Here is a 13712-nt window from a genome sequence, read left to right as displayed (position 1 = left end):
TGGGGATAATAATACCTAATTTGTAGCGTCATTTTGAAAATTGAAGGGTTTTTTGTTTTTATTAGTTCTTTGCAGCTATACATAATATTGGGGTTTATTGTGACATGATCATATAGACATGGGATATATTTTGCTCCAATTCAGCTGCCAGTATTTCTACTGTTCTTTAGCCCTCCCTACCCCTGTTACCCTTCCTCAACTCTATAGGGATTTCTTCTATGTATTCATAGTCGTTCATGTAGGTGCTTTATAGGCATATGTAAAGGGGACAGCCGCTGTTGTATAGTACGTAGTATAATTTGGTTCCTCCTCCTCCCTGTTCCTCCCCTTTCCCCCTTCCTCTGCTCCACTGGTCTCCCTTCTATTTTCATGCAATTCTGCCCCCACCCCTTTTCCTTTTGGTCTAGATTCTTCATGGGAGAGAAAACATGGCTTATTCGCCTTACATGATATTCTCCATTCCATCCACATACCAGCAAATGCCATATTTTCACTTTTCTTTCCAAGTGAGTAAAACTCCATTGTGTATATGTACCACATTTTCTGTATCCATTCATCCGTGGGTGGGCATTTGACTATGGGTTCCATGACTTGGCTATTGTGAATTGTGCTACTATAAATATGGATGTGTCTTCTATCACTATATTATGAGGATTTTAGTTACTTTGAATAAATACCAAGTTGTGGGATAACTGGGTCATATGGTGGTTCCATTCCTAGTCTTTTGGTGGTCCTCCATACTGCTTTCCAGAGTGGTTGAACTACTCTGTAGTCCTACCAACAGGTATGACTTTACCTTTTCCCCCATATCCTGGCCACCACCTACTGTTATTTTTGTTCTTGGATGATGGTCATTCTAATTGGAGCGAGATGAAATTTCAGTGTAGTTTTGATTTGTGTTTCCCTGATTACTGAGGATATTGAAGATTTTTTTTCATGTATTTGCTGCCTCCCCTCTTGTTTTTCTTTTTGAGAATTGTCTGTTTAGTTCTTCATGTTTTGTGCACAGAATATACACAATAAATATTAGTTCCCTTATATACCACTGTGTGCGATAAACTAGGAAAGGTTGATGTTTAAGTTATTTACAGTATAGGTAAACTACGCGCTCTTCATTGTAGGGGGAAATTGAAAAGTGTAACCTTGTTTTCCTGTCTAGTAATGAACACTGGAAAATCCTGCCAAGAGCAGAGGAAAACAAAACAATTTTTCCTGATTTACCTCTGAAATAAGGAAAATTTGTGTGTACGTCCACACTGTTATATTGGGCGGGCTTTTCCAACAGAGTCCCTTGGGATTGGAACAGAATGCAAGTCTGATGACAAAGTAGAATTCCAGATATCCAGTCCTGGATGGCGTGTGAGGTCATCCAGAAGGACTTTCACATGATATCACCCTGTTGGATCATTGTTACTTGGAGGGTTTGATTATAGTGTAAACGCTTCCAGATCCCAAATTATGGAGCAATCGAAGCATATAAAATAACCACTGTTTCCTATTGCTGACTTTTTAAAAATCTCTGCATAAAATGCTTCACTGTTCCATCATTGATTTCCTTTGCTTGCTCATCTCACAATCTTCAATATAACATTGATTAATACCTCATTTTTTTTGCAAGGCTTTATTGACAGTAAATTATTATTTGTGAAATAAAATTATAACTCGAAAAGACTATGTTTTACACTGTGATTGATGGAAAAATATGCTTTTAACTTGCAGGGCAAGACCAATTTTCTAACACTTCACTTCTATTTGCTCAAACGCATTACTCTTGTAAAGCGCCAATTACAGCTAATAACGGCATTATTCTCACCTCAGTAAGTACTTGGTTTGGTAAAGCTTTAAGGACTCTCAACTTTGACAATCAATTTAGTTAACTACAGGAAAGAGCGATTTTATATAGATTATTGCCTTAATATGATATTGCTCCCCCAGCTCACATCTATGAAGTGGTGTTGCACATACATGTACATATACTTTTATGACACTTGCCAGATAAAACATACTTTAGAAGTCCTATTTGTATAAAATCACACGTATTCAGGTTTGAAATCCTATTTTGACCCCCATGTCCCTAAAGGTTTCAGGCTGTATTAATGAATGCCAGAGCAGGTAAAAGTTACAAACGCAGAGGGACAGGGGATTTAACTTCAAGCAGAAGATTGGGGTGGAGACCAGCGGGAAGGTAATAAACACCATCTTGGTTTTGGGGGCCCCATCATCCAATTTACTCCCCAGTCCAAACCTAGAATTCTTCCAAAATTAGGTCTACTCACTCCTTAACTCCTATTTCCAACCAGGGTAAAGAAGGTATGTCAATTGTATCTTTTAAGTGTCTTTCAAATCTTTCCCCTCCCTTCCACTGCCTGAGTTTCAGTGTTCTTATGTTTTACAATGCCGAAGGATTTCTAAGTTTTCATTATTCAACCAAGAACATGCACATTAATAGATGGCAACTGTGATCACTTGGACGTTTGATCCAATGGACCCTGGGCATCCTCTGCAGGCCTAACCTGAGGAAACTTTCCCCATTCTATTGTATCATCACCTGTGCCAGCTCTCTAGACTACAATCTGATCTCGACTCTCTTCCTGCTTACGCACTTCTCTGAATTCTGCTCATCTGTAAAGAAAGCTCAAGCTTTAAAAGTCTTTACTGAATTCAATTCAGAAAACAGAAGCTGTTGTGCTCCAATACTGTAGAACCTATAACCTGGGACTCCCCACAATCCCACAGAGAGTGAACGATATAGGCTTCCAAAGTTGGTATTGCAAGACAGAACTTTTTCTGTATTTGTGAAATAACTCAACCCGTTCCCCTAAAATAGAAGAACTCCATAACATGGAGGTTAATTTAATTAGATTGTTTCTTAGCTTTAACCACAAGTATTAAAAACAGAGCCATTCTGAAGCCTGAAGCAGCATCTTCAACCTTGGTATACAGACTCCTAGTCAACCCAAGCACCAACAAGCCCAAGCCCAACCATGAGTGATGGCCAAGGCACTCAGGGAAGAGAGGCAGCCCTTACCCTTCTCATCCTTCAGTCAGCCTGGAAAACACATGCAAAAAACCATTATCTGGAATGTTGAGTGTATTTAGAGATAAGAAATGGAGCTACAAGAGCATCAAGGAAGGGTTTCCTAGGAAGGCAGAGAAAAGCACTCCAAGCTGATTCCACCTGAGCAAAGGCAGAGAGGAGTAGCTGATGCACAGGTTGCCAAGCATAACACCTTGTAATTCAGAAAACAACCTGTTATCGTGTTTGGGATTTTCACATGAAAACCTGTTATTTTTGCTGCACTTAAACAGGAGCTTGTTTTCATTGTTCATATAATTATTAACTTTTTCAATTAGAACAAGAAAAAGTTTTTTTCAGGTCGGTGGATTACAACAACTACCTCCTTTTTAGTAAGTTGAGAACTTATATTGCTCTGTATAGGTTAGGATCACTAATGAAAAAAAATTAAAAGCTCAGAATAATGCCAAAAGTTACTTTATCACCATTTTCTTTCCATCTCAAATCAAATGAGTAATTACCTAGTCTGAACAGGGACCCTAAACACCAGTAACAAATTTTCTTCAAAGAAGCATAAAAGCCAATTCATAAGATATGAAACCCCACTTTTTTTTTTCATCTGCATCTTTCCCGAATAGTGCCAGAGAAGATTTTTCTCTTCAAACTGAGAACTTGCTCAGTTATACAAAGCAATGGACAAGAAGGTGTAACTGGACAGGTAGTACCCTTAAATAAGGCTTAAAGCCTAATTGCACTCAGAAATCTCAACTCCTACTTCACGAAACCTTCTACTAACATGGTTAAAATTGTGGGAAACATAATACCTTGAGTTTATCCTGTATTTCTTCCTGCATTATTTACTTTAGCTGCTTAAAAGCTATTGGATACAGAAGCACAGGTATAAAAATGGAGGCAAAGCAAACAAGGGATCGTAAAGGAGAGCAATGCCCCTAAAGTGGATCACCAGCCTCGGGAAGAACTCAGAGGTGAGATCACAGCCGAGGTCCATATCCAATCTGATCAGGAATTCCGTCTAGCCAACACCAGGTTGCGGGATGTACCGAGTCATGCCATGTCACTCCTCCACAACCCTTTTCATCTGGCTTCACGTTCCTCCTTCCCCCAGCAAGCGCTCCACAACCCAGCGTGCTTTTACTTACGATTGTGAAGTTCATGACTTTGAGAATCCAGATGGTCATGGCCAAGTTCACCAGTATCAAAATCATGAGGAGCAGGACAAAGAAATAGAGGCATCTTTTCCGCCAGCCGTAAATCCCCACTTTGTAGACCTGTGGCCCCTCGGAGCTGGGCATTGTGCTCCGGTGGTGTGTGTACTGTTCCTGAGGCATCTGAAATAAACGAGGTGAGAGAAAAGTACACACATTAAACTGCTGAGAGAGAGTGAGCAAAAAAGATAGGAAAAAAAATCAACTGATGAAGAGATACGGCTGGCTACTGTGCGTGTTCTCACCCTCCTGACAACTCTAAAAATCTGTCTCCTCTGGACAAAGGTGGCTTCTCTGGATGCTTGCTTTAGCCCTCCCTTTCAAGCAGCCTTCTTTCCTGATGCGCATTGAGACATCCACATCCGCATACATCCTGGGAGGAAAGGGTCTCCTAGGAAGCTATTTTCCAAATAAATCTTAGAATTCCAACCTCTTAGTGAGGGAAACATTCAGAGACTCATTCAAGCTCTAAAGGTGAAACTTGGAGTTAGTCTGATAAAAACAAAAAAAAATAAAATAAAACAAAACAAACCCTACCTCGCAGTTCATATTGTAGGGTAAAAATATTATTCAGACCATTTATTTGGAGAGTAAAATAAGATCTCAAATGCAATCATTCTGTACTGCCAAACAGTGAGTGGCAAAGTAACCATTTTGATCTTCCCTATTTCAGAGTTAAAAAGGGTCCTGGTGGACACACAGCTTAAGCTTCACTGAGCTGGGAGACTTCATTGAGTGGTAGAATATTACAGACCTTGGTATCCGTGTTAGTCCTTGTGAGTTATCCAGCTCTGTTTTCAACTGACTTATTTACCTAGTCAACATAAGAAAGCCAAGTCGAGTAAGATGTGCTCCTGCCTTCCAGGAGCCAATAGGCTGATATGAGCACTAGTCAACATAAAATAAGTGAAGAATAGTATTTGTCAACCATAGGTACTATTGATCACCTTTAATGCAAGAAATCTCTCCCAAATCCCTTTGTGTTGACACAAATGATCCTAATACTAGCAGTGCTAATTGGTTACCAACATCACTTGTTTTTAGAATACTAAAACCAAAACAAATCTTAAAATTAGGGGCAAACAGAGTTATAAAACACCTGTCATTCGAAATGCGAAAGAACTAATTACTCTACAGAAGGATTTGCTAAAAGTAAGTCTCAAGAGTATGGCACCAAGGGCCTTGGTACAGGGCCTCCGAGCACAGTAACTCTGCTCTGCCTTAAACCATCCAAGGACACAGCCAATGCTGCTCCTCTCTATTTAGATTACTGTGCAGCCTTTATCTGGGGCATTTACTTCCTGTGGCCCCTGTGTAGGCATACTACATTCTCTACAGAGAAGGGCTGCCTGTTTATTCTTTCTTAGCCGGTAGCAAATAATTAGTAATATGTGGTGCCAAAGTGACCATAAGCACAAACTAAAATGTGAGTCCTAAAAAAAAAAAATAAAATAATCACAGCTTTGTGTTATTTGGTCATGTTCTCCATGGTTTAGAAGATGATTATTTTATGACTTTTAGATAATCAGCAAAAATTTCCCCACAGGACACATGGCCATCAGGCATCCAGTGGAATTCCATTCAAAAACCTGAGCGAATTCTTCCTGATGGCAGCCATAAAAGCCTGCATGACATCTGTCTCATTCCCAACACTGCCCTAGTGCTGAAATCAGTACCTAATGTGATTAGATGCTTAAATGCTGTGTGTGGAATTGATGAATGAAAAATATGAACATGTGAATTTAGAGCAAATAAATGATTTTACATCCCCTACTGGTGCTCATGCTGCCTGGGAGTGTATACAAGAGCAAGTCAAGCACCACCAGGAGGTTCCTGTGTATGTCCTTGCAAATCTCCCCTTCAGGCTCCCAAGCCCACGGTTCCCAGTCGAGGAATAAGCCTTGTGCTATAAGGTGATCCCTGTTTTATTGCCCAGGCTGACAATTCTGTCGATGAGAACTATTGTAATGAAGATGAGGCACAGTCATCACACAGCAGTCTTATATACAACCACATTATTTTATTAAAGGGGAAAAAACGTTGCAGAAGTCCATAGGAAATTAGACCTTTGTTTTCCATTTGATCATATTCTGTGAAGTAAGTAAAGGATCATAGAACCTTAGAAGAGCTACAAGTTCCTTTGATTCGAATCTACTCATTTTATGGAAGAACTGAAATAGAATTAGAGAAGTGAACCCACAGGTGTATGGTGGTAGGATTAGTGGTAGGGCAAGGATACAAATGACAGTCCAGGATTCTTGCAGGCATGGTGGACAGTGAACTACCCCATAATGAATGTACAGAAGCTAATCCCACTGCCAGCATAGCACATGTCCTTTCTCTGTCACTCAATGCAACTGATGATATCATTATATAACTTAGGTATAAAGTGGTCATTTATTCAAAATGGTATGTTCAATAGGCAGAAGAGAATGGGGACATAGATACCAAGTTGTGACTTTTTGGTTTTAATACGTAGACTGTTAAAACTTGACAGAAGGCTGTGGTTGCTTTTAGTAGATGTTTTTAATTCAGAGTCCACTGTGGAGTTATTAAAAACAGCTACACTGAGGTTAATTAAACAACAGTCAGGGATAGAGCACCATTGTATCACTGTTTATCAAAGTTTGCAGATAATCCCAATGGTAGACAGGCTCGCATACCATTGGGCTGGAATAATGGCAACCCTGACCCTGTGTCAGCCCCAAAGGAAACTTAAATACAAATTCTGATCTCCATCATTAGAATACGGGCTCAGGGTGATTCATTGTTAAAATACTACCCAGGTAATTCCAAGCATTTGAGACAACATCAAAAACTCAATTTCATTTCTTTATGATGTAACCACGTTAAGAAAAATCTTGAATGCAACTTCAGCAAAGAAAACAGCAAAAAAGCAGAGTCCTGCCACTTAAAACAGGAACCACAGTCTGGCTGTCTTGGAAAAGCACTTCTGTGGAGACCTTCAGCTCCTAGGACCCACAGATTTTCTCAAACACCATTACAGATGAACCCTTGGCCAGGAAGAAGTAGCAGCTGCTTTTCAAGCCACACAGAGAATCAGAAGCGGAGCAGTGATTAGAACTCAGGTCCTCTGGCACGTGGGGAGTGGGCTGTTTTACGTACCTCTAGGTTCTCACATCTTTACCACTTACTCTAAGGATCCTTAAGAAACACAATACTCCAGTGCCCAACTCTAAAACTAATAAAAAACAGGGAGGAAGAGAGCAATTTTCTACAACTGATTACAACAGGAGTCCTTGCTATGCAAACGTAAGGTAGTTTGAGCACATCTGTTCTCAATTATCCTGCAGAACATGGGAAAAACTAATGCTGAGTATGTTCATTTCTCTAGTCAAAAATCAAAACACGTTGAAATGATAAAAGAAGAAAGACAACCTCTAATCTGTGTTTCTTTTTATTCCTTCCCCAAAGAAATCTGTCCACAGAACGAAGTTGAACTTTCAAGTCCTCCCTCGGCCAGGGCTCTTTGAAAGTCCTGGGGGGGTGGGGTCCTGGGAATGCATGAACATCATCAAAAGTTTCTGAGCAAAGTAAGAAAGTTTACTTTTAATTTGTTAAACAGTATTTTATTCTACTCTGCCTTCCTTCACACTTTGATGGACTTATACAAATTTTAGAGATTCAATGAAGAGGAGGTTGAATTGGGGGTTCCCTTATCTTGGGTGTTACAGATGTATTTACGTGGTTTTCAGCCACTTTCCTGTGGAGGCACAGGATTGCCTGCTCTCCTGGGACAGGACTGTCTTCCAGAAATCCTCCTTTTACCCCTGGTGCCAACTCAACAAGCATTGTGACATAAAGGTGCAGTGTCCAAAAACTACATACCAAGATAAACAAGACTTAGGGTGACCAGCACCAGAAATATATGAGTAATAAGGAGAAAGATGTGGCTAGGAAAAGAAAATGATCAGAAGTATAAAGTTGCAAGTGTAAGATTCAATTTTCCTAGAAGCCTACTCAAGACAGAAATTCTTTATATGCAGTTCATCATATATAATTATAAATGCTCTATTTTTTTTTTCTTTTTAGGAACCAAGGAAATGGAATCAATCAGAAGACTCATTCATAGATTCTGTCCATCAGGTGGGTTTCAATGTAAAGTTGCAAGCTTTAAGTGTCTGTGGGTCATCAATAATTAAAAATAACTGTCAAGATTGCCATAGGAGATAGTACCTTTTTATTAGCCATTTTCCACTCTACTTTCTTTATAGATGTCATCTAAAGAGGCAGTCCAAGGCTAAGCCACTGTGTAAAAGTATATATTATGTCACCGTTTAAAAATTAATAATGTAATCTTGTTTTTCATTCTAAATACATATTCATGTTTTTATCTTAAGTTTGTATTCCTAGTTTTATTTTCTTAAAATAGACACTCAAATTGAGCTTCCAGCCTCATTAACCCCAGATCCTCTCTTGGTCCCTCCCATCAGGAGCCCTAAGTGCCTACCAAGACCTGGGTGTAGCACTGCAGACTCTATTGCCAAGCTGAACACAGTGGAGTCCGTGTTCCACCAGCATGGTTTTTAAACTTTAGGATGCAGATGAATCACTCAGAGGAATAGATTAAATGCAAATTCTTAGGCTTCAATCTAGGAGATGCCAGTTTAGTGCACCTGTGTCAGGAATCTCTTTTTAGCTAGCACCAACATGGACACTCATGCACCTGGGTCACCCTCTTCTTCCCATTCACACTTCCCCATCCTTCACACTTTTTCTTTACTCCTGGAGCTTTCATTTTTACTACCCTCTTTCAGAAGTCTATTTGGCTTTTAGTTCTCCTTTGGAGAATCTGAGTATTTCATTCCCTTAAAAAAAAAAAAAGATTTAGTTATTAAAGAGGAGAAACATACCATTTTTGTGGACATGAGTCAAATGGAAACATAATAAATTTTCATGAGCAACAGAATAAGGAATATAATGGGATATTATGTAGCAGTGAAAATTAAGAAGCAATCTTTACACATTTATACAAATGAATCACACGTATATAACAATGAACAGAAAGGGCAAGTTGTGGAAGAATGTGCATAATCTGATTGTATTAATATTATGTATAGAACCATGGAACATGATGGTATTTTTGGAATATGCATGTTCAGAGCATGTATACAGAAAAGCATGCTGATAGGAATCATTGCATTTAGAATAATTGGGTGTTAGGAAAGTAAATGGGATCAAAGGGAGGTGTATTTGGGTACTTAGCGCTTTATATTGAAAAGCTTTTGTTTCCCCAAGTTGAGTAACAAATGTCAGTCTGTACTGTTATTTATTTTTTCAAACTGGTCTTCTTTCTTTCTTTTTAATTTTTTTTTATTTTTTTTAAACAACTAATTGTTTTTTTTTTTAAAAAAGGAAGAAAGAAAGAAAAAAAAAAAAACCTTGTATTGAGCCCTTAGTACTTGCCAGGCTATCTTCTAAACAACTTTTATACATTCATTATTAATTTTTATTTAACAATTAATAAAACAAAGGCATAGAGTGGACATAGCTGTGTGTTTAATCTTATGCTCTTTGCAACCTTTGGTGTCTTGACAATTTAACATGCACAAATCTTTACTGCTACCAAAACAAACAAACAAAGAAAGCCCTAAGTTCATCTTTGATTTCTTCTGTTTATTTCCTTATTTAATTTCATTAATACTCAGGGTTTCCAGAGCCATGGTAAGCCCTAGGAATCACATGTTGTCATCCATTGATTGAAACGGTCCATTCAAAGCCCAGCCATTAAAATTCAGTGTACTTTTCTTAACATGCTCATTTTCCTTGGACCTTCTGATGTTCTAGGCACTGCTCACTTTCCCTCCCACCTGGAAACTGTCTTTCTTTGGCAATCAGGACAGCATAGGACTGGGGTTCTTTTTCTACCACTTTGTTTACCACCTGTCATTCCTAAATCTCTTCTCTGCTTCTTTAGGTTCATGTTATAAGTCAATGTTCTCCTTCTCCTCAGCGCCAGGTTCAATATCATCCTGTTGGTTTGTACTTCTATGAGGATGACACTCAGTGTACCACTGAAAGTTCAGTTTTCATTGCAAATTGAACTTACATGTTTTCCATTCAGCTACTCACTCAAATTGTTATAGAGCATTGATCGAATTTCATATCCTGTACCAAGTTCTCGAGGTATGAGAGGTAATAAGAGTTACCCTGCCTTTATGAATCCCACAGTCTGGATGGTGGAAGATAATGAGCATTGCAAATGAGTAAAGAAATAGAATTGTATTAAGCACTCACACCACATATCCAAGTTGCATTAAAGAGAGCATCACAAGGTGGAAGGTACTTTATAAGGATTGACCAAGAAAAGAACTCTATGAAGACGTAATATTTGAGCTGAAGCTTGAAGTTTATGAAAGAGTGAATACTAGGGTACAGAAGCATCCTAAGCAAAGGGAGAAAAGCCTCAAATTCACACAAGGCCTCACAACTGGCTTGGCATGGGTACAGTAGGGACAGGCATGAGATGGACTTGGAAAAGGACCCTGGAGTCAGGTGATTCTGACTTTGTAGATCAGAGTAAGAAGTTCAGATGTTACAGAGAAGGCTGTGAAACATCACAGCAGCTTAGGAACTCAGGGAATGGACATCTCATTTACAATTGTAGGAAGTCTATAGCAGTGTCTCGTCTGTCATAGTAACAAAACAAACATTTGTGTTGGATGATGATTATCATTTTTCCCACCTTCTATAATAATATGTATCCAAAATGATTCCCACAGTTAAATAATTCAGCAAAATTAATTTCAACCAGTATAGTACACTCCCTAGGAGGCTTTCTTGTATCTCTGAAGTTGAATTTCAAAAGGAGTCAATTTTCAAACATGCCCATCTCTTAAGAATCATAGAACGGTGGTAATTTCCATCAGTCTTTGAAGCACTTCTTTAAAATTATTCCATAGGATTTTTTAATATTAATATATGTCATCTATGAACACAGGGTCCACTCTTCAACCTCTTTGACTCCAGTAGCACCTAAGATATGTCACATAAGCACATGTTTGCTCAATGAATGAATGAAAACCAAGTCAATGTTGAATAGCAGAATACATTGGCTGGTAATAAAAAAAATAAAAAAATAAAAAAACACCTGCTGTAATATCAAAAATAAGGGAATAGAAATGTACACCCCTGTGCCTTTCCAAAGACACACACATTGTACTAATGCTAAGTTGCTAAGTAGGCTTAAATCCAAAGCATAGCTCTCCTCCTTCATAAGGCTATTTTCGGTGTTCACCTGTCTAGGCATCAATCCAGTTGACTTAAGGATAATGTTTCTTGTGCACAGAATGCAATAGGATTATATTTCCCAGAGAATGAAGGTAGCAAAACTTTCTGTCACTTTGCCATAGGATAGGAATAAACTCTCAGTAACTAAGGCCATGTTGTAATATAACCACCCACATTCCCAGACTAATGACTTGTCAAACATAACAGATGTGGAGTTTCCAAAGTAGGTCCCTCAGGGTGGGCATGGTACTAGATAATGGTTTTGGGAGCTCCAACCTCATGGTCTCAGACATTCAAATGTTCACACTTGGGATCACATAGCATTACAGAATCAAGGGCCTGATGTTAGTTTATTAGTACAGCTTCAAGAAAAGGCTCCATTTAATGACTTGCATTGGTAAACATCCTAGGCTGTGTGACCCTGTCTCAATTCTGCCACTGCAGCCACCTCCAACCACTCACAACTTTCTGAGGCCTATATAGAGTGTTCTCCAATAGCCTCATGAGGGCAAATATGTGTAACAGGAGCCCAATAACTGGGAGCAAATCACCCCTCCATATGACGTTGTCACAAAGACCTTTGAACCAGGCCCAGACTAACTGGCACCTACACTCTCTAGCCATTGTCCCTTTAATTATGGAAGCCACACTGAGATTTATAGGAGTGACAGCATTTCTTTGACAAGCTTTGACAGTCCAACGGACACTGGCCCCGTCATACTCCAGGGGTCATTGAGTTTATACTGTGTTCACCCCCCTTCCCTCTCTCTCAGAGGCATATACACACTATGAAAATCTTTTATTGCCCTCTCCCTACATATCATTGGTAGATGAGGGCATGATGGAAGTTCATGGGGCAGAAACACACGGCTGCTGTGCTTTGTGAGCCTAAGTACACACTCTAGCCTGATACTGAGAGAAGCCGGCGTTTTATAGATGCGTTCCATGCTCAAGTTCAAGCAGGTCTTTTTAGAAGGGAAAAAATACTCTCCAGGCCCAAGTAAGAGAGCTACCTGGCAACTAGTTAGATCAGCTGCATTATTAGCCTGCTGTATAAGAATACATTATGTTTTCAGGGATGATTTGTTTTGAATTAGTAAACTATCTAAAGACACATCAATGCCACCAAGTTTTCCAATGATTTTTGTTTTTAGTTTGTACCTTGATCAACTCTAGCGATAGGGCAAGGTTAAGAACCAGGAGACGACAATGGCCCACTTCTTACCTATGCTTACTTGACTCTGTTCTCCATCCGGTGTCACTACATGTGTTCCATCAAGGAACGTGAGAGCGAATGAGTGCAGTTCTCTGTTCAGTCACATACCCGGGAGGAAAGAACCGTGACAAAGCTCAGATCCACCCTTGAAGGGAATTCCCATTCATTGGCAAAAGTCTGAGAGTGATCTTATTTCTGCTTCTATATTTTATTTCTTCTTATTTCAAGGGCTCATTTTAATGGGAGACAGGAATAACAAATGGGAAGACGGACAAAACCATTACAAATAAAGTAATGTGCTGGAGAAGAAGCAAAAGGGGTTCCATTGTAGAGATTAGAGAGTGACCCTCTCTGGTTATGGAAGGCTATTCTGACAAGGTGACAATTCCTGTGGCAATGAGAAGGGTACAAGTTTTCCAGTGGAGACCACACAAGATAACCTGAAGAGCATGCTCAAGTGCTTAAGATTTGGAACTGACCAAACATGGAGGAGAGGGGAAGACACACAATTGAAGAAAGAGGCTGGAGTGCCAGTATATGGCTCCTCATAATTATAAGAATTAGAGAAAAATACAGAAGAACTAACAACTACATTATCTGGCTTAGAATGAGACATATGACATAGGCCAAGTAGGCTAGGGTGCTTTGGTGCTAGTCCATGTTGAAATTTCCGATAAACAGAAAAGTAACCATGAATTATGCAATTACACAATTGTAATCAGTTTATATAAATAGCTAGCACAAGTTCCCTTACAGGCTCATTACAGTTTCTGGTTTATTGTGGAATCTGAACTATTTTAGATTGTCTTGGCACATAAATAGTCATCTTTCACATGTTCATTTGTGGTTTCTGATTTAAAACTGTTTGCTTTCAAGGGTTGTGTTCAAGCAGTCATCCATACGAGTAATAAGTCTTAGATTACTAAGGTCTTGCACAATTTAGAAAATTGTAACAAACCCATTGTTTTTAGTTCTGATAGAATACATTTTTCCTTATAAATTT

The 13712-nt window shown here is 39.1% G+C and overlaps 1 protein-coding gene across 4 annotated transcripts in view; it reads right to left on the bottom strand.

Annotated features, from left to right (window-relative positions):
• Nucleotides 1-13712, bottom strand: part of Sgcd (sarcoglycan delta) — a 954199-nt gene that overhangs the window by 371152 nt on the left and 569335 nt on the right. For all 4 annotated transcript variants that reach the window (XM_046459943.2, XM_058584191.1, XM_046459942.2 and 1 more), the window contains one exon: nt 4177-4365. In XM_046459943.2, the coding sequence (XP_046315899.1) occupies nt 4177-4365 (189 nt within the window). The remainder of the gene's footprint in view (nt 1-4176; nt 4366-13712) is intronic.

This window comes from Marmota monax, unplaced genomic scaffold, assembly GCF_021218885.2.
Source record: "Marmota monax isolate L192 unplaced genomic scaffold, Marmota_monax_Labrador192_F-V1.1 WCK01_AAM20220418_F8-fsc00229, whole genome shotgun sequence".
Lineage (NCBI taxonomy): Eukaryota > Metazoa > Chordata > Mammalia > Rodentia > Sciuridae > Marmota > Marmota monax.
This window is presented reverse-complemented; position numbering and strand designations above follow the sequence as displayed.